The sequence below is a fragment of the Martes martes genome (assembly GCF_963455335.1).
Source record: "Martes martes genome assembly, chromosome: 13".
In the NCBI taxonomy this organism is placed as follows: Eukaryota; Metazoa; Chordata; class Mammalia; order Carnivora; family Mustelidae; genus Martes; species Martes martes.
Genome location: NC_137901.1, coordinates 68,817,533 through 68,838,552, shown reverse-complemented (window position 1 = coordinate 68,838,552; position 21,020 = coordinate 68,817,533). Strand labels below are relative to the sequence as shown.

At 51.6% G+C, this 21,020-nt stretch overlaps 1 protein-coding gene across 5 annotated transcripts in view; it reads right to left on the bottom strand.

Moving 5' to 3' along the window:
* The window catches only part of PISD (phosphatidylserine decarboxylase), a 42,888-nt gene that overhangs the window by 2,428 nt on the left and 19,440 nt on the right, over positions 1-21,020 (bottom strand). For 2 of the 5 annotated variants that reach the window (XM_080820883.1, XM_080820886.1), the window contains exons 4-6: positions 2,041-2,206; positions 498-734; positions 168-306 (exon numbers count right to left, since the gene is read on the bottom strand). In XM_080820883.1, coding sequence (XP_080677009.1) covers positions 168-306; positions 498-734; positions 2,041-2,206 — 542 coding nt within the window. Of the gene's footprint in view, positions 1-167; positions 307-497; positions 735-2,040; positions 2,207-3,736; positions 3,962-7,335; positions 7,400-8,052; positions 8,082-21,020 lie in introns of those variants that run through there. The other 3 variants (XM_080820887.1, XM_080820885.1, XM_080820884.1) reach the window with 3 other exon arrangements.

Below are 21,020 nucleotides of genomic sequence, written 5' to 3'. Positions count from 1 at the left end.
GACATGAGGGCCAGCTGTCAGACAAGCACCTGAGCCTGTGCAGTCTGGACATGGGCTTCAGGGAGGCCCCAAAGCTCCACGAAGTGATTCCTAGCCTTTCCCTGCCCAATGACCAGCCCAGCCATGCTGCCACAGGGTCTCAAGGCTGCCACCAGGCAACGACCCACCTGGTGGAAAGGACAGGTCATCTGTGGAAGTACGTGGACCCAGGAATGACTCCAGCGAGTAGGTGACCCCCTTCACCTGCTCCACCTCGCAGTTCTTCACCTGCCCGAAGTTCAGGATCTTCCCATCTGAGGGGCTGATCTGGAAGGGCCAAGAGAGGCTTGCTACCAGGGAAGCAGGGGGACTTGGGGCAGGGTCTCCACCTCCCTGGGGGCCCCAGCCTAGGAGGAGTACCCATGGGCCACCTGCGGGGACTGCTGGGACTGGTTGCCAAAGGCAAGGGCAAGAGTCCCATTTCCGGGGGAGGGATGGAGGGCAGGGCCAGGCCTCACCACGCTGTGCAAGCCACAGACAGGCCGGGCCTGTGGCTTCAGCTTGCGCCGGAAGAACTCGCTAAGGTTGCGGTAGTGGTGCAGGTCCTCCACGGCAGCCTCCTTCATGTTCACCCCGAAGGTCCAGATGTACAGGCTATAGACAGGCCGGCGCAACCAGTGCGGCAGCTCCACCTGGTTGAGGCGGCCCCAGGCCCGAGACAGCAGGCGCGTGGGCACCGACTTGTACAGGGCCACCTGTGGGCCACAGGCAGGCAGATGAGCAGATGGCCCCGCGTGCCCCCTACTCAGCCACCCACCACCCCTGGAGATGTGGGCACCCTGCCACGGCTTTGTGATGTGGTTGTTGCCCACTAGGAACCAGACTGAGCTTCCCAAACACTCCCACAAACTGAGTACTGGCCAAGACTGACACAGTGACTTAAACCCAGCAGTTTCAGTCACTTAATGCACCAGTAGCAACTGCCCCCATCCCCAAGGACAGACTGGCCAGCACAGTCTGGTCTTCCCTCTTTAGGAAAGGTGGGGGGTGAACTGCTCTGCTGCCTGCACCAAGAGGCTGTGGCAGAAAGGGGCAGGAGGCCCCGGGGGCATGGGAAGGTCTACAGCCCAAAGCACGTGTTCTAGTCTGAAGAGGAGGCAGAGGAAACCCCCCACAGCAGGTGCTCTGGACCACGGTCACCAGAAGCAGGCTGCCAGGGCTCTGAGGCACTTTACTGTTAGGGCACTGGGGGCTGCTTCCTGGAGGCAGAGGGGACCGGGCCCTGGCCTCCCCCAGCACCCCCGCTATCTGCTGGGGGTGGCGACCTGGAAGGGGATGCCTTTCAAGCCTCAGGTGCGGCCACCACAGCAGAACCTGCCTCTAACTGGCAGCTGCTACTTGTCAGCCCAACCCAGATACCAAGTCCCTAGGGTATAAAGGCAATTTCATTCCAACTTTAAACACCTCTACAGTGTACTGAGTGAGTGGTGCCCCAAACTCTTCCCAGCTGACGCGCACGAGAGTCCAGGGTTCCCTGCCTGGTGTCAGCCTGCCCAGGGAGCCCAGGGCTAGGGAGCCAGGCAGCCCTCGAGGGTGCGGCGGCCAGGTCGCTCAGTCATCCAGCACTGCCTGGGGCTCCCAAGTCCATCCACACCCTAAGGGGCCCAAACAGGCCTCAGTCCTCCTCAATCACCCTCTGGCACCCAGGAATTAATTTGCATTCTTCTCAAAATCACCTCTAAGCTCTCCTCTGCCCAAACACAGGAAATCGGACACCATTTTCTGAATTCCCAGTGTGGGTTCCTTCCAGAAGCAGAGCCCCCAAATGGCACAAGTGCAGGCAAGAACAGGCAGTGCAGAGCAGGCCATCAGGGCCACCAGCCTGCCTGGTCTTCCCAACCAACTTGCCTGTCAAAATGACCATCCCGGAGGGCTCAGCACCCACACCATCAGCTCTAATCCGACAAATGTCCCCTCCGTTTCTGTGGGCAGGGTCCCAACCTTAGGCCTACCCTTGGAGGGTGGGGAGGGGGAGCTGGGCCAGCAGCCTGGCACACTTACCCTGCTCACGGGCCTCCATCCCACCCGGCTGAGCGGTCTGAGGGCACCGAAGGGCAGGAGGTAGTAGAGGACCGTCAGGGGCCAGGAGCGCAGTTTCAGGGCGGGTCTGGACATACAGCTCAGCTGTCCCAGCCTCCGCCTCAGAGCCAGCTGGGGGAAGTGCAACCTGCAGAGCAGATGTCCATGCACGGCCAGGTCAGCTGGCAGGGTCTGGGAGGCCCCACCCCGCCCTCAGCAAGCCTGCCTTGAGGTCCCTCAACCCAACCCCAGGCTGAGGTAGGGGCTCAGCTGCCTTTGTTCAGCAGACTCCCATCCCAGTCTCACCCACCTGCCTACCAGCTAAGGAGGACTAGGAATCGGGGGCAGCACAGGGAAGACAGGGTGCACAGCCTGCATCCCAGCCCCCCACTCCTGGGGCCGGCTGTGGCCACAGGGGCACCAGGGGAGACAGTTGGAGCCAGAGCCCCAGCAGTGCAGCAGCACACAGCAGTGGGGTGCGACTGCAACCACTGCGCGGTAGCATCTTGGAGAATCTCTTCCTGGCGCTCGGCCTCATTTCCACATCTGATAAATGAAGGGATTGGGCCTGACTAGATCCCAAAGGAAAAGCCCAGGAACACACACCTGCACACACGCATACCCTGAACAGCTAAAGCTCCATCCACCTGCCTGGTCTTTCTACATCAGATCAGGTTCTCCAAAGGAGACTTAGAGGCTGGTGGGGGGAAACCCCCACCAGCCCTCAGAACACCTCCCAGGTCTGCTGGGGCCACACACCTGAGCCAGCCCCCTCCTTTCGGCAAAGGTCCCCACCAGCCCAAATTCAGCGCATTCTGCACAGGCTCAGCCTCATGGGGATCTTACAGGCGGGGTGGACATTTCCACCAGAACCCTGGCTTCCTGAGACACAGCAGACCCAAGTCCCCTGGTCTCATGCCTAGGCACTAGAAAATGCTCCTGAGGCCCAGTGCAGCCACCAGGCAACCACATTCCCATCCACTCTAGGAAGGTTCCCAGGCCTCAGTTTCCTCATCTGCGCAAAGACTGCATTCAACTGGATAATCTAAGGCTCCCATCTGCGCCTTTGTGCTCTCAGAGAAGCGTGTCCTGTGCCCCCAGTTGCTGAACAAAGCAAGGAACAAAGAGGCATCTCAGCTCATACTAAAAAGAAAAAATGGGAGAACCAAGCTGACGGCTGGGATGGCAATGGAAGATGCTTCTTTCCACAGCTCGCCAGGCTCCCTGTGTTCTTCTCCCAGCCGACCCCACCCCACTCCACCCCACTGTATTTTCAAAAAGTCCCTTAAGGGGGTAGGGACCAAGCAAAGCTGAACAAATCCCTGCTGTCCTCAGGGCTTCCCCCACCCGCCCTGATCACTGCAGAAGCCCAGGGACCAATCCCAGAAGAGTAGCCCCTCTCCCGGAGCTGGGGGTGGGGGGAGAATCGGGGTGGGGGGGCCTGGGAGCAGCAATTAGGGTGCAGCAGACACAAGGCCACCAGCCCACTCCGCCTCCCCAGGTACCTGAAGCGGGCTCTCCGACTCAGGCCCCCCGGGCCGGGCCCCTCCAGCCTCGGGGGCTGATCCCCTGGCCCCCGGCTGCCACCTCCACCATGGGGCCGCTGGACATGAACTCTGACCTTCCGGAGGTTGTGGCGGGGCACAGAGGGGTTAGGACGGGGCCGGCAGCATCTCACCATTTCGCCGCTGCTCGGAGCTCAGGTCCTCGCCGTGCCTCTGACTGACACATGGTGGGCGGCGCCAGGCACACTCGCCTTTGTTTCTCCTCCTTCCTCCCTTCCCCCCAGCCAGGAGCTCCTGTGCTGTCACCACTCCTCCGGCTGGCCGCCTGGTGGCTGGTGGGCCTCTTCCCAGCTTGGTTGGGTCCCGCTGGCTCACGGGGCACAGGTTTGAGGTCGGGGCTATTGCAAAGACAGGCACTGGTCACACCAGCTCAGGAAGCGGCAGAGGCCTACCGCCTGGGACACAAGCCCCTGCCTTCCACCCACTCTGTCCCTAGGCTTGGCCACCTGCCTGCTCCAGTGAGCTGATGGCAGGGAAGAGACAAGACGCTTATGAGCCCAAGAAGCACAAGTGGGAATCTGAGAGCCCTGTGCTCCAGGCGGGCACCCAGCGTCGGCCTGTCTGTGGCTTGGGCAGCCCCTCCCTCTCCAGGACCTGACCCATTTTCCATTCAGGTGACGAAGTAACATCTGAGGAATGAGAGAGCAGGAAGCGAGGAGAGGCACAGTGGGTGAGACGCTGGACATCTGACCTGCTACAGCTCTCGCTTTGCTGCCCCCCAGGCCTCAGAGCCTCCCATCCCTGATACCAACCCCCACAACCCCTCCTCAGCAGATGAGCACGCACATGACCTGACCTGAAGGAAAACCAACCAGCACTGAAGCCCAAACCAGCAACCCCCCCAATCTTTGCTTTGGACAGCACTTTGGCCCTGCCTGACGATCTGGGAGGACACGCCCAGCCTCCACAAGGCCCTCACAGATAACAGGGAAGGAGAACAAACATTCCACAGTTGCTGTCTAAACCCAGGGGGAGTCAAGGCCCCACCCAGCCTGGCCTCCAATCCCAACGGCAGGCTACAGGGGACAGTGCTGGCCACCATCGGTAGATGCAGAGATGCGGGCCTTAAGAGAAGCTCCCAAGGTGGAGAACTGACCCGGCCGTGGATGCAGTCCCAGGCCAGTGCTGACCACCCCCCACCCCTGCCACAGCCAACAGACTCACAGAGCAAGAGGCCCCACTTAGACATGGCTCCACCCACACTAGTGTGAAATGTCTGATGCCCCAGCAAAGCCACCTCAGCCAGAGATGAAAAGGCTAGGCCCTGGAGGTTAGCGCTGAATCCCTGGGAGCGCAGTGTGCAGAGGGAGACTGCACTGGGTCAAGACTGACGGAAGTCCGAAAGCAAAGCACGGATTTCCAGCCCCGACCAAGGAAGTGGCAAAGCCTGGGCAACGCCAGGCCCAGACCCCTCCAGCAGAGATCATCTTCCCAGGCCACTTGCCTGGGTGGGCAGAACAGCTCACTGAGGGTGAGCCAGGTGGGATGCTGCCCACCACCCAGTCTCACCAAAAAGCCGACTTGGACACAAGCCTCCTCCGCCCCAAGGGCCAGGCCCAGGGACCCATGGACACCCCGTGTCTATCCCCCACCAAGGCTCAGCCTCCTAACTTTCCCATCCACAACAGTCAGATCACTTCAACTATACTGCCCACGTACTGAGGACACACCCCGCCCCTCCACGGCCCACCAGGCCACGGGGGCCCCACACTAGACCCTGTCAGCTCCCCAGGAAAACAGGTCCCGAGGGGTGACAGGCAAGTTGGGTTGGGCACAGTGCTTGGCTTCCCAGCACTCTTCCCCTACTCTAGAAAGCTCGGACTGAATCCACACCTGGGATTCACAGTGAGGCCTTATGGGAGAGGACGGGAGCCCCCATCTCCTCTTACCATTTTCCTCGATATCCTACCACACGAGGCAGCAGCCACTGCAGCATGCGACTAGAAAGGCACCTGCCAGGGCCCACACACAAACCTAGCTTGGCCCCAAACCTCCAGTCCTCAAAGCAGATTCCTGTGTGTGCCTCTCCCATTTCATTCACCCCAGAGCCTCCGGCCTAGAGACTTGGCTAGGCCACACAGCCCGCCACGGCAGTGCAGGGTGTTCAAGGGGGCCAGCCCAAGTTGTTGCTATCCTGGAGACTCTAGAAACTGCCCCAAAGGGCTGGCAGAATGTCTTCTGCCCTCCATCCTGTCTCCATCACCACTCTACTTACTCTCTGGAAATGGGACAGGGACCAGACTGTCACAGGCTCCTTCCAAATCACCATGCATGGGCCAGAAAAGTTCCCCAGAAAACAGACATGAATTCACCTATTCCCCAGGGAACAGGCCTGGCACCCTCTGTTCAGTTCAAAGCTGCAGGATGGAGGGAAGGGGGTCCCTAAGGGTTATTCCTTCCTTCCTGATTCCCAAAGGCTAAGCGCCACTTCCCAGGCCAACAGTGCTCCTGCCCTCCCCATTTCAGTGCCAGACTTCCCCCGACACCTGCAATGACCTTGGAGCCCAAGCCAGAACTTTGTTGCTCTCCAGCTCCCTCTCTGGCTCCCTGGAGTGGGACAAGGGGCTCAGGCCCAGATGAGGAATCTGCCAGGAGCGTACCCTGAGGTGAGGAAGTACAGACACCCTCCCTCACTCCCCAGTCTCAAGAACACTCTGTGGAGAAGAGTTGTGAGCTGTGACCAGTAGGAGTTTGAAGTTATCGTAAGGCCTAAGGGCCAGCCACAATGAGCAGGAGAACTCAGAGGCTTTGGAAGGGGATGGGGACAACTCAATTACTGCAATCCTGGCTGCCCAGCTGGCCCTGAGCTGGGAGAGGCCTTGCAAGTCACAGGTGCTCTGAGGCTATCAGTTTCCTCATCTGGAAAATGGGAAGGGTCACTCCTCCCGCTCACCGCCTCCAGGCTCAGATCATAGCAGCAACCCTGGTCCAGAACTCTGCTCTGTTCAGAAACACCACGCCTCACTTCCACCCAACACCTTGGGGCAGCCTCATCCCCTGGACCTGAATCCCAACCCCTCACCTCTGTTTCCAAACTCACACTCTGGAGGAAGGAGGTTCACTCCCACTGGCAAGATGAAGGCACAGGGTAGAGGCGGCAGTTCTGAAAAGAGCCCAAACCACAGTAACAGTGGCTGCCCCTCTGAGGAGAAGCAACGGCCCAAGAGGACCAGGTGGGGGGGGGGTCACCTTTGTCTGGATGTCCCATTCTGGGGGTTCAACTCGAGCAGTGCTCAATGTCCCCATCTACCCCTCACAGCCTGTGATGAAGGCAACACTACCCCCTCAGTGGAATGGAACATTCCAACTGAAGTCAGATGGACAGACCCAGGCCAGTTACTGTTGCTAGAGGTGTGGGGGCAGGGGACTGTGGGAGGCAGGCTCCTGCCTGGTTCCCTTGGACTTTGGTGGATTCAGGTTTGAGTTTTGTCAAGTCCAGGAAGGCAGGGACAGAGTCAGGACTGTCTGCCCCCAACAAGCACTCCCTGAGCACCAAAGGCCTTGTAGCTAGGCACAGGTCCTGCCAGAGACACTGAGAAATTTGCTCTTGCTCCCTGAGTGGAACTCTCACTGGGTGCCAGGGTCACTCCTCCTGAAGCCTCAGCAGAGAGCGAGCCTCAGAGGCCTCAAGTCCTAGATTTACCTGCCTGCCTTTCTGAGCCCACTTTCACCCCAGAAGGCAGGGCAGGGTGGCTTTCCTCCTGCAGCTCACCTGAAGCACACACAGGCAGCTGTGTCCAGGGGGGCCACCAACCCTTCCTCCCTGTGTTCCAGGGCTAGAAGCAGACAAAACTTCAAAAACCGGGAACAGGGAAAATGGATTCTCGCCAGGTGAAACGGGCGAGCCATCTTGGGGAAGCTTTGGGCAAGAGAAGAGGAAGCAAAGAGAAGGGCCCAGAGATGCTTCTTTAAAGCCAGAGGCCAGGGAAGGGGGCGGGGGGAATGGGAAGGTACTCCCCACAGCGTGGGGCTTCCTTAAATCTCCCAAATGAAAGGAACCCTGACTCTGGGATGGGGCTCTGCGAAGGGCAGCATGTCACCCCCTCTCTGCCCCTTGGGTGAGGAACTGGGAACACCTCCGGTCCCACCCAGGAACAGGGCCGCTTCCCTCCCCGATTGGCGCCGGTCAGGCCGGTCAGGCCCCGTGGGCAGCACTGAGGAAATCACCCGGAGCTCCCTGCGCGGAAGGGGACACACAGCCCCAGCCCAGCGTTTCCCCTTTCGGCTGGAGGGCCAGGAGATGCTACCAGACGCGGCGGAAATGAGCTCATCCCACGCGGCCCGCGACCCACCATGTGGGGCAAGAGAAGCCCACAACGGGATGGAGACTGTGGGGTGGGCTCTCCTGCCCAGGGTCCCGCAGTTCCATGGGGCGACGGGCACCAATGACGCCCGCTCCAGGGAGCCCACAGCTCCCTGGCTCACTCACCAGCTGGTGGTCCCGTCCGGCTGGGCTGGGCTTCAGGGACCGACTGTCAGGGAGGTGCCGCTCCGGGGAGGAAGCCTCCGCGGGCGGGGACTCGGCTCCGGCCACTGAGGCCGCCAGGGGCGGGGACAGAGGGCAGACACCGGACAACGGCAGACAGACGGCTCCTCCCTCCCGCCGGGCGCAGCCACCGCGCCCAAGGCCCCTTTAAGGGGAGGGGCTGCGGCCCAGGGACCAACCCCGCCGGTCACGGGATTTCCCGGGCAACACCTCCTGGGCCTGGCTGAGGGCCTTCCTCCCTGCCCACCCCCACCTGGGTACTCTCAGACCTCCACGTGCGGCTCACCTCACCCAGGGCCAGCTTTCCAAGACTGAGAATGCCACCCCCAGCCACCTTTTCTGGCCCTTGAAGCACACACAAGGCATCTAAGTCTGGCTCTTTCTGAAGGTACAAGCTGCCCCTCCTCCCACCCCTGCCCCCTCTTCTCCACCATCATATAAAACCCCTGCCACACAAAATCTGGCATAGACCACGGAACCAGACCCAGTAAGCAAGGTCCCCTCTGGCCTTGGGCTGTTTAGAACCTGTGCTGCCGGCGGGGACAGGGGGATGGGGGGAGAGATTCCTACAGTTGCCTTTCTACCCCACTAGATAGCAGGGCTCAGCCTGGGCAGGTCAGCACCTTATCCCCACGCCCACCAAGGACTTGCTCCACAAGGGATGGAGAGAAGGAACCAGCTTAACATTTTCTACGCAAGACAGAGTGTCTGACGGCAACACCGAAGAAAGGGTGTGGCATTCGGGAGCCAGTTTAGTAGGTCAGCACCCCCTTCAATGGTCAGACTGCCTCCAAAGGCTCAGTCTTGCCACTCTAGGGTACTGATCAAAGGTACATCCCTAGGGGTGCCTGGGTGGTTCAGTGGGTTAAAGCCTCTGCCTTTGGCTCAGGTCATGAACCCAGGGTCCTAGGATCAAGCCCCGCATCAGGCTCTTAGCTCCACAGGGAGCCTGCTTCCCTTCCTCTCTCTCTGCCTGCCTCCCCGCCTACTTGTGATCTGTCTGTCAAATAAATAAATACATAATCTTAAAAAAAAATTTGTAAAATAAAAAGGTACATCCCTAGCTTCTTATGACCACGGAGAATTTTTTTTTAAAGATTTTTCATTTTTATTTATTTATTTGACAGACAGAGATCACAAGTAGGCAGAGAGGCAGGCAGAGAGAGAGGAGGAAGCAGGCCCCCCGCCGAGCAGAGAGCCCACCGTGGGGCTGGATCCCAGGACCCCGGGACCATGACCCGAGCCGAAAGCAGAGGCCTCAACCCACTGAGCCACCCAGGCGCCCTCAGAGAATTTGGTTTCTAAAGCAACATTTGGAACAGGAAGAAAGAGCCTTCTGGCTTGTAAAGAGATGGGCAGCTGGGCCCAGGCAGCCTGGAAAAGGACATGGTGCTGGGCAGACAAAGCACCACACACCTGTCCTCCTCATCTGGCTCTATCCCAGCAAGTGCTCTGTGAAAAGCTACAGGCCTGGAATGCTGCAGTGGGGAGGTCAGAAGACAGTTAGGGTCCCTCCTCATGGACTTCCATAACACTGGATACCACAATGCACACCAGGAACAGGCCAGCAGGGATGCACTATGTCAAGTTCCAGCACCCTGGGGCTCTGGTTCCAGCACAAGGCTGGTGAATACCCAACATGGGCTGTACCTGGCAGCTCCTAGTCTGGGCCCACAGCTTTCTCTGAGCCTCAGTGAGACTTAAGAGACCCCATTCTCACCCCAGAGCTCCAAGCAAACACACCATGAAGCCTGGATAAAAAGCAGTTAAAGCACAAGAGGATAACACAGATCCTGGCAACACTAAATTCCAGAACCAGAAAGATCCTAGAGGACCATTCTGACCTCCCCAAAGCTGCCACTACTTCCAGACCAGGTCTAGTCCAAGTTACACTCAGGGGAGGAAAACAAAAGCCCGGGTTCTCATTTGCTGAGCAGCCTTTGGAGCACCAATGCTCTCCCTGTAAAAAGAGGAACACTGCTACTCCACGTCTACCAGAGCTCCTTTACAACCATTCTAAGCCTCTTGGGCAGATTGGTATTTAGAAAACTCATAAACCAGCCCACAGGTCTGTCCTGAGATCAGCCTTCTAGCATGACTTCCACCTCATACGTTTCAGTAAGGAAATGCCTTCTAGATTCCAGACAATAGTTAATAATGATTTCTGGGAAAAACAAAAACTCTTTGGTAAGTTTACGTTCCTATCCCGAATGAGGTCCCTTCCAACCACCCTGCTGGGACTCCCCTGTGTGAGAGTGCCACCTAGTGCCACTTCAAGGCTCTGCAGGCCTCAGGCCATTTGGCCATGAGCACCTGAGGACAGGCATCCCAGGTGAGTCAAGCCACTGGAGCTCCCTACAGACTGAACTTCATGCATTGCTGTGCCAGGTGATGAGTAATGGTGGGGTGAGGGTGCCAGGTGTTCTTGCTAATTCTCATTTCCTGGGGGCCAGGACAGGCTTCCTGAGGAAGACCACTAATGGCTGGTGTCTCACGGCTGGCAAAAGAAGTCATGGGCAAGTAAGCGCCCGCACAAAAGTCTGGCCAAGGAGCCAGGACAAGCATGAGGTGCCCTAGGAGATCTCTTCATCTGAAAGCTTCTCCCAGCCCTGCCAAACTCCCCCCTCAAATGTGCAAATGTTTCTTAGTCCCACCAGCAGCTCCTGGAAGGGGGGCCCTAGAAGAGGGGTGGTCTGCAGCATGATAAAGGAAACAAAGTGATTTGTGGCAGAACAGCCTAGCAGAAAGCTCCACACAGGGCCCTGAAGATGTCTGAGTCAGCCACCCTGGACTCCTTCCAGCCCCGCAGCTCAGCTTTGTCTTGTTCCTCATCTTCTTCAGGCAGAGTCCTGGGCTCTTCCACACACTGGCTGCTCAAAGCCTCAGGAGCCAGGCAGTTCCCAAATGGTGAGTGGTACAGGCACAGAGCTGTCCCAGAGGTGGGGGAGGCAGGGAAGAGGCAAAGGCTGGAGTAGAGGGGGGCCTGGAGCTGGCAACACTCTGTCACAGCCTGAGCGACCTGGGGGAGAGGCTGCCACAGCCCCTCCCAGGTAGGGGCCCTGAAGCCACTGATACACCCTCCTGCCCTTAAATGAGCCCAAGATTCTCTGAGGACAGAGCTGGGCTGTAAAGTAAACTGTACTTGAGTGGGCAAGGGGGATCTACTTCCCTGCCAACTTGACTGTTTGCCCACTTCAACATCCACATTTCCTCAACACCTATTAGGCAAGAAGTGTAACAGTCTAGGCATACCTCAGAGATGGTCTGGTTCCAGCCTACTGCAACAAAAGAAGTATCACAATAGGGGCGCCTGGGTGGCTCAGTGGGTTAAAGCCTCTGCCTTCGGCTCAGGTCGTGATCCCAGGGTCCTGGGATCGAGCCCCACATCGGGCTCTCTGCTCAGCAGGAAGCCTGCTTCCTCTCTCTCTCTGCCTGCCTCTCTGCCTACTTGTGATCTCTCTCTGTCAAATAAATAAATAAAATCTTTAAAAAAAAAAAAAAAAAGAAGTATCACAATAAAGGAAGTCAAATGAATTTTTTTATTTCCCAGTGTATATAGAAGTTCTGTTTATGCTATACTACATATTAGTATATTAAATATGCAATAGCATTATATCTAAAAAAGCAATGTACATGGGATGCCCAGATGGCTCAGCTGTCTTAAGTGTCTGCCTTGGGCTCAGGTCATGATCTGGGGGTCCTAGGATCAAGCCCCCACACTGGGCTCCCTACTCAGTGGGGAGTCTGCTTCTCCCTCTCCCTCTGCCTCTGCCTCTACCCCCATCCCTAGCTTGTGCTCTAGCTCTCTCAAATTAATAAAATCTTAAAAAAAAAAAAAGCAATGTATGTAATTTAGAAATACTGCTGAAAAATGTTAGTTATCATCTGCGCTTTCAGCAAGTTGTAGTCACTGATCATAGATCACCATAACAAATATAATAATGAAAACATTTGAAATATTGCGAGAATTACCAAAATATGATACCGGGACACAAACTGAGCAAATGCTGTTGGCAAAATGGCACTGACAGACTTCCTGGACATAGGGTTACCATCAACCTTCCATTTGTAAAATGAATGCAATTATCTCTGGAGCGCAATAAAGCAAAACGCAATAAAATAGGCATGCCCAGATGTACTGACTCTACTCCCTGCCGGCATGGGACAAGGTATTTACACATACATCCTTCTCATTTAACAACCTTATGAGGAAGTTAATAGCAGTCTGTTTACAGAAGATAGGAATAAAGCTATAGTGACTACATAAAGTTGTAAAAAGTGCAGATCATGCTCAATACTGTCCAGGGTCACAGACACCACAGCACAGCCAATGGGGCTCTGGGCGGGTGGGCAGGAGCAAGGACACAGGGCAATGTGTGGGCACAGGCTGCTCTGTCCTCATTCCTTTTCACAAACTGGAATGCTGTACCATACATTTTTTAAGGTTCTGAACTAAGGTTGGAAATCAGAAAGCAGTGCTAACACAGGAAGTGAGCGTGGATGCGGCTCCAGGGGCTCCTGACTGCAGCCTATTGTCTACGTTGCTGGTCCCTGTATGCCTCAACCTTGCCACAAGCCCCCATGGCCAGGCCAAAATTGAACAACAAAACCAAGTTGTTGTTATGCTTAGATACGAACTGAAGTATTTAGAGTTGAAGTTTCACAATGACTGTAAGGTACTTTCAAATGGTTCAGAGAAAAATAAAATATATATGTGTGTGTATGTGTATATATATATATATTTAGAAAGAGATAAAGCAGATATAATAAAACATTAACTGTTCAATCAAGAGGTGTGTATGTGGGTATAAGTCTATTCTTTCAACTTTTCTACTCTGTTCAAAAATGTTCACAATGTAAGAGTTGGAACAGTTTGCTTTAAACCACAGAAAATTCTGGGACGCCTGGGTGGCTCAGTATGTTAAGCGGCTGACTTCAGCTCAGGTCGTGATCCCAGGGTCCTGGGATAGAGTCCCACATCTGGCTCCTGGCTCAGCAGAGAGCTTGCTTCTCCCTCCCACTCTGCCTGCTGCTCTTCCTGCTTGTACTCTCCCTCTTTGTTAAATGAATAAATAAAACCTTTAAAAAAATTCTTTAAAAAAAGGGGAGGGCGCCTGGGTGGCTCAGTGGGTTAAAGCCTCTGCCTTTGGCTCAGGTCATGATCCCAGGGTCCTGGGATGGAGCCCCACATTGGGCTCTCTGCTCAGCAGGGAACCTGCTTCCTCCTCTCTCTCTCTCTCTCTCTGCTTCTCTGCCTACTTGTGATCTCTGTCAAATAAATAAAATCTTTAAAAAAAATAAATAAACCACAGAAAATTCTCTAAATTCTGTTACTGGGGAGAAAAACCCAAGACCACATTCCACCTGCAGACCTGCTCCTGTCTTCGGTGAGGACAGCCAGGCCTGCCCTCAGCACCCACTGCTGCCACTTCACACGGAGGGCCTCAGGGCCGAACCACTTATTTGCTGTCCACACAGCCCGGGTATATTCACACCCCCAACGCCGGGCTCCAGGCTGGAGACAGCCCTTCGCACCTGATAGGAGATGTCAGGTGCCAATCACATAGGCCCAGCCCTCTCTGTGGAGTCACGTAAGAGGCCAGCAGGAAGAGGGACAGGAGGACTGCTTCCTCCCTAAAGAGCCCACCATGTCCACCAGACCAGTTTTCCCACCACACGGATTTCTGTCCTCAGGTCCAGCGGTCAAGGAAGAAAGGACAGCTTGGAAATGCTGGAGACTGAGGGGAGTCTGTCACTGGATGTCATCCTGCATGGAGCTCAAATCACCTAGGTGTTCACAGGAATCCCTGGAGTCAGCAGGCTGCAGAGCTATGTGCAGGACCAACTTCCACCCCTCCTTGTTAAGAAGTGCCCATGAAGGTTTTGGTTCCCTTACTGACAACAAGGACAAAAGGACAACGAGGACACAAAAATAGAGTATCTGGAATCACAAATGCCACACAAACTCAGAACATGTGACAGCTCCAGGCACACCTGGTTGCCTTCTATCCCCTGTGCTGTTCACTCAAAGCCAGCTCTCTGCAGGGACCCGTGTCAACCACGCTCCTTTCTAAGGCCAAACACCAAGGCCTAGGCAGCCTAACTGAAGAGGTACTTTGACCACAAACCCAGAGCTTTTCCATCATCATGGATTTCTGAAAAGAAACTCCTGGAAGCAGCCATACTACCGGCACCCTGACTGCCTTGGCTCCTGCTCTAAGGGCAGGGCGTCTTCATGGCTTGACAAAGCTGGGAGCCCTGTTTTTGGAGGAGCATGGATTCCTTGCTCCATCCCATTCAATGTAAATGTTAAAATTACAAATACTCTGAGCCAGTATAAACAGAACAAACGTGAAAAAATGCTGAAGTCGACTCACATTTAAAGAAAAGCAAGTTACAACTTGAATTAATACACCAGAGTCTAGCTGCTCCCTATTTTCCCACAGCTCTATGAAGAGCTACTCCACCCCTCCATCTGCTCAAGTCAGAAATCCTGAATCCCTTCCCACCTCCCTGCATCCAAATCCTTCATTACATCCTGTTCACTCTCCCCTCAAAACACACCCAGAACCAAGCCCTTCCCCCACCCCAAGCTCCCACTCTGACCCAAGTACCCTCCATTTGCACTTTCTCTCTCTCCAAAATAAAATGAAATAAAATAAAATAGGAGATAGATGTCCACAGGGGTGCCATGACCATCCAATGGGAAAAGGACAGTCTTTCCAACTAATGGTGCAGGGAAAACTGATAACCACATTCAAAAGAATAAAGTTGGACACTTACCTTACACCATTAAAAAAGAAACCCTTAACTAGGGGCCACTGGGTGGCTCAGTTGGTTAAGCATTTGCCTTCGGCTCAGGTCATGATCCCAGGGTCCTGGGATCAAGCCCCATAAATGTATCGAAAACCTAAACAAAAGACCTAAAACTTTTTAAATATTTTGCTTATTTATTTGACAGAAAGAGATACAGTGAGAGAGGGAACACAAGCAGGGGGAGTGGGCGAGGGAGAAGCAGGCTTCCTATCAAGCAGGGAGCCCAATGCAGGGCTTGATCCCAGGACCCCGAGATCATGACCTGAGCCGAAGGCAGACACTTAACAACTGAGCCATCCAGGTGCCCCAGGACCTAAAATTTCTCTCTCTTTTTTTTTTTTTTTAAAGATTTTATTTATTTGACAGAAAGAGACACAGTGAGAGAGGGAACACAAGCAGGGGGAGTGGGAGAGGGAGAAGCAGGCTTCCTGCCGAGCAGGGAGCCCGATGTGGGGGTTCGATCCCAGGACCCTGGGATCATGACCTAAGCTGAAGGCAGACACCTAATGACTGAGCCACCCAGGCACCCTAGAATTTTTCTTTAAAAAAAAAAAAAGACCTAAAAATTCCTTAGAAGATAACAGGAAAAAATCTTCACAATATTGGATTCAGCAATGACTTCTGGGATAGGACACCAAAAACAAAGGCAATAAATGCAAAAACAAATAAACTAGACTTCATCAAAATTAAAAACTTTTGCATATCAAAACATACGATTAAGAGAGTAAAAGTACAATTTATGGGAAAAAAATACCTGCCAACACATATAGATGGTAAGGGTTTAACATCCAGAATATAAAAAGAACTCCTACAACTCAACAACAAAAAACCAACCACCCAATGTGAAAATGAGCAAAGGAGTTGAAGAAACAAACATTTCTTCAAAGAAACTATATAAATAGCCAATAAACACGTGAAAAAGATGCACAACATCATTACTCATTAGAGAATGCAAATCAAAACCACATTGAGATGCCACCTCACAGCCACTAAAATAGCTATCATCAAAGTGAGTAAGTGACGGCAGGGATATGGAGAAACTGGAATCCTCCACACTGCTAGTGGAAATGTAAAATGGCATAGCCGCTGTGGGAAAGTCCAGCAATCCTTCTAAAAGTTAAACACTTATGATCATGTGATCCAGCAATTCTACTCCTAGGTACACACCCAAAAGAGCTGAGAGCAATGACTCCAGCGCGTTCTTGTACACAGTGTTCACAGCAGCACTATTCACAATAGCCAACAACCCAGTAGAAACAAGCCAGTGTCTATCAACAGATGACTGGATAAATGAAATGTGGTATACATCCATACAATGGAATACTACTCAAACTTAAAAAGAAGTGAAACTCCAATAGATGCTACAACACGTAGCATCTATGAAAAATATAGGGCAAATGTTGTCTGATTCCACTTATATGAAGTACCTAGAATAGGCAAATTCACAGAGACAGAAATGGTGGTGACTAAGGGCGGCAGAAGCTGGGGGCAGGAGAAAAAAACAGTATTGTTTAATGAGTACAAAGTTTCTGTTTGGGACAATGAAAATGTTCTAGAAATAGACAGTGGTAATGGAATGTACTATGAATGTACTTACCACCACTGAATTGTGTACACTTAGAAGTGGTTAAAATGGTGAATTTTAACCACCCAAATTCATATGTTGAAGTCCTAATTCTTAAAGCAAAGGCATCTGGAGATGGGGCCTTTGGGAGATAATGAGGTCATGAGGGTAGTTTATCAAAGAGTGAAAAAAGAGAATAAAGAGACCAAGACTGTGGGTAAGTACACAACACCAAAATATTCTGGGAGGAGAGGAAGAGAGTTGCTGTTAGAACAAAGAGCAAAATGACTTAGAAAAGGTGAGGAGAAGGGAAAGATGCAGACATGAACACAAAGCCAGAGACACAGAGAAGGTAGAGACGATGAGAACAGAGTGTACAACAGAAGCAAGGCAAGAAAGGATGTCTCCACGTCCCTCTCCTCGAGCTGCACTCCCCAGAGATTATGGATCAACAGTTTCATGTTAATGTGACCTGTGACCTCTCCTTTCCTCCCAAACACTCCTCTCAGCCAGTGAGGAAAGTGAAATCACTGGTTATCACCCATAAAGGCATGCTGGACGGCTACAGCATACAGAAGGGGGCTCTGGCTGAACTCAAAGCACAGGGGCAAAAGGGCAGCCAGTGCCTTACCACTGTAACAAAGGGGTAGAAGAGTCTTAAATGGTGGTGACAGCTTCTATAAGCAGTCATTCCTGATATACAACTGTAATATTATGGTTTGTAAAAAATATGTATTTGGTCATTCATTTGAGTAGAACACATTTCTCATAAATAACTGGTCGCTGTTCCTGGATCTCAGCTCCCAACACCCTTGGAATTCCGAGTGACAAGAGCAATGGAAGCATCTTTTGTTATACTGTGTGGTCTTTTGTCTTCAGCTCCTAAAATCATTTGACAGCCAAAAAGCTGAAATGGGTGTTTTGTTAATCATAACAACTCTCTCTCCATCACTGCTGGATTTATGTTAATGAGCTGACTTCTCGAAATCCTGTAAGGATAGGGAACTGACCACAAAAGAGAGGGAGAACTTTCAGACCCACCCCCTGACCTCGGGGGAAGGGAGAGGGACTAGAGGCTGAATCAATCACCACTGACCAGTGGCTTAATTAATCATTCATGCCTAAGTAACGAAACCTCCATAAAAACCAAAAAAGATGGGGTTCGAAATGCTTCCAGGCTGGGGAACCAGAAGGCTTTTACGTGCCACCCTACAGAGCCCCATACTCCATAAGAAAAGAAGTTCCTTCTTTCAGGACCTCACCCTAGGTATCTCTATCTGGCCGTTGATTGGTATCCTTCAATATCCTTTGTAATAAACTGGTAATCTAGCAAGTAAAATGTTACTCTGAGCCCTGTGAGCTGCTCTAGCAAATTAGCTGAACCTAAGAAAAAGGTTATGGAGACCTGCAATTTATAGCCATTCAATCAGAAGCACCTGGACTTGCAACTGGCATCTGAAGAGAGTTAGGAAGTCAGTCTTGTAGGACTGAGTTCTTAACCAGTATCTCAAAGTGGGGGTGGGGGAGGGGTGTGGAACCTCCAACCTATAGCTAGTCAGTCAGAAGCAGAAGTTAACAACTTCTGAAAGCATCTGGGGGGGAGGGACAGTCTTGTGGGACTTGAGCCCTTGATCTGTAAAATAGGATGCGATCTCTGGGCAGATAGTGTCAGAATGGAGCTGAACTGTAGGACACCCAGTTGGTGTTAAGGGCCCTGCTTATTGGTATAGTGAAACACAACCTCCCCCACCCCACAAGCACACACATTGGAATTGGTTCTAGAACCTTTAAGGATAAAACAGACCCCTCCGAGTGTCCCTGCTGAAATGAGTTCTGCTTGTTTGTAATGAAACCCAAATGACTACCTCAATAAAGAGCTAGGTTCTTGAAGGTGGAGAACTAGAAAGGAGGGAGCTATGCAGAGAACTCCATAAGGGATGCCTGGGTGGCTTATCTGCTTAAGCATCTGCCTTTGGCTCAAGGTCATGATCTCAGGGTCCTGGGATAGAGGCCTGCGTTCTCCCTTTTCTGCTCCCCCTGCTTGTATGTGCTCTCTCGCTCTCTGACAAATTTTTAAAAAAATCTATGAATAAATAAATAAGTATATCCCATTTATTAAAATATCTTAAACGACAAATCTAATTCATAGTGACAGAAAGCAGATCAGTGATTGCCTTGGAGCCATGGGTGGATACTGACTACAAAGGGGCACATGTTCCCTATCTTGAGTGTGGTACTGATTACAGAGGTATATATATTTACCAAAAAAAACCCAATGAAATGATACACAAATGAATGGAACAGAACAGAGTCCAGAAATAAACCCACACTTACACAATCTGTAATAAAGGAGGTGAGAATAGACAATGGAGAAAATGCCAACTCTTTAAATAGTTCTGGAAAAACTCAACAGCCACATGAAAAAGAATGAAATTGGTCCACTTTATTACACCATATACAAAAATAAACTCAAAATGAATTAAAGTCCTAAAAGTAAGACCTGAAACCATAAAATTCCTAAAAGAAAGCATAGGCATAAACTCTAAGATGTTGATCTTGGCAATATTCTTTTGAATCTGTCTCCTCAGGCCAGGGCAACAAAAGCAAAATTAAACAACTGGGACTACATCAAACTAAAAAGTTTTTGCACAGCAAAGGAAAACCATCAACAAAAAAGAAAAGGCAACCTACTGAATGGGAGAAGATAGTTGCAAATGATACATCTGGTAAGGGGTTAATATCCAATATACATAAAGAATTTCTACAACTTGACACCAAAAGGAGTCAGTCAATTACAAAATGGGCAGAAATTAACATCATTAATCATCAGGGACATGCAAATCAAAACCACAACTCGTTATCACCTCACACCTATCAGAATGGCTAATATAAAAAAGACAAGAGGGGCACCTGGGTGGCTCAGTGGGTTAAAGCCTCTGCCTTCAGCTCAGGTCATAATCTCAGGGTCCTGGGATCGAGCCCCGCATCAGGCTCTCTGCTCAGCAGGGAGCCTGCCTCCTCCCCTCTCTCTGCCTGTATCTCTGCCTACTTGTGATCTCTGTCTATCAAATAAATAAAATAAAATCTTTTTAAAAAAAGACAAGAAATAATAAGTGTTGGCAAGGATGTGGAAAAAAGGGAACCCTCATGCACTATTGGTAGAAATGCAAATTGTTGCAGTCACTGTGGAAAACAGTGAGAATTCCGCAAAAATTTAAACTAGAACTGCCATACAACCCAGCAATTCCACTTCTGGGTATTTATCTGAAGAAAATAAAAATACTAATTCAAAAAGATACATGCACCCCTATATTCACTGCAGCAGTATTTACAATAGCCAAAATATGGAAGCCACCTAAGTGTCCACAGATAAATGAATGGATAAAGAAAATGTAGTATAGGGGCGCCTGGGTGGCTCAGTGGGTTAAAGCCTCTGCTTTCAGCTCAGGTCATGATCCCAGGGTCCTGGGATTGAGCCCCACATCGGGCTCTCTGCTCAGTGGGGAGCCTGCTTCTCCCTCTCTCTCTCTGCCTACTTGTGATCTCTGTCAAATAAATAAATACAATCTTTAAAAAAGAAAGAAAAAAAGAAAGAAAATGTAGTATATACACACAGTGGAATATTATTCAGCCACAAAAAAGAATGAAATCTTGCCATTTGTGACAACATGGATGTACATGCAAGGTACTATGCTAAGTGAAATAAAGACAAATACTGTATGATTTCACTTATATGTAGAATCTAAAAACCAAAAAAAAAGCAAAACAGAAACAGACTGGGGCACCTGGATGGCTCAGTTGGTTGAGTGTCTGACTTCCAATCAGGTCATGAACTCGAGGTCCTGGGATCGAGCCCCAAGTCAGGCTACCTGCTCAGCGGGGAGTCTGCTTCTCCCTCTGCCCCTCCCTTACTCTGTCTCTCTCTCTCTCCCTCTCTCCTTCTCTCTCTCAAATAAAAATCTTTAAAAGAAATTTTTTAAATAAAAAATAAAATAAAATAAAAAAGCAACAATGAACTATATGCTTAAAAAGGGTATATTTTACTATATGGAAATAATACCTCAGTAAAGTTAACTTAAAAAATTAAATCATCAGAGTGCCTGGGTGGCTGGCTCAGTCAGTTAAGCATCTGCCTTCCACTCGGGTCAAGATCCCAGGGTCTTCCCTGCTTAGCGGGGAGCCTGCTTCTCCCCCTCCCACTCCCCCTGCTTATGCTCTCTCTCTGTCAAATAAAAATGTTTTTAAAAAATTAAATCATCTGGGGCGCCTGGGTGGCTCAGCAGGTTAAAGCCTCTGCCTTTGGCTCAGGTCGTGATCCCAGGGTCCTGGGATCGAGCCCCACATCAGGCTCTCTGCTCAGCGGGGAGCCTGCTTCCCCACCCACCTCCCCACTCTTTCTCTGCCTGCCTCTCTGACTACTTGTGATCTCTGTCTGTCAAATAAATAAATAAAATCTTAAAAAAAAAAATTAAATCATCATAGCAACATTATTTACAATGGCCAAGACATGGAAATAACCTAAGTGTCCAAT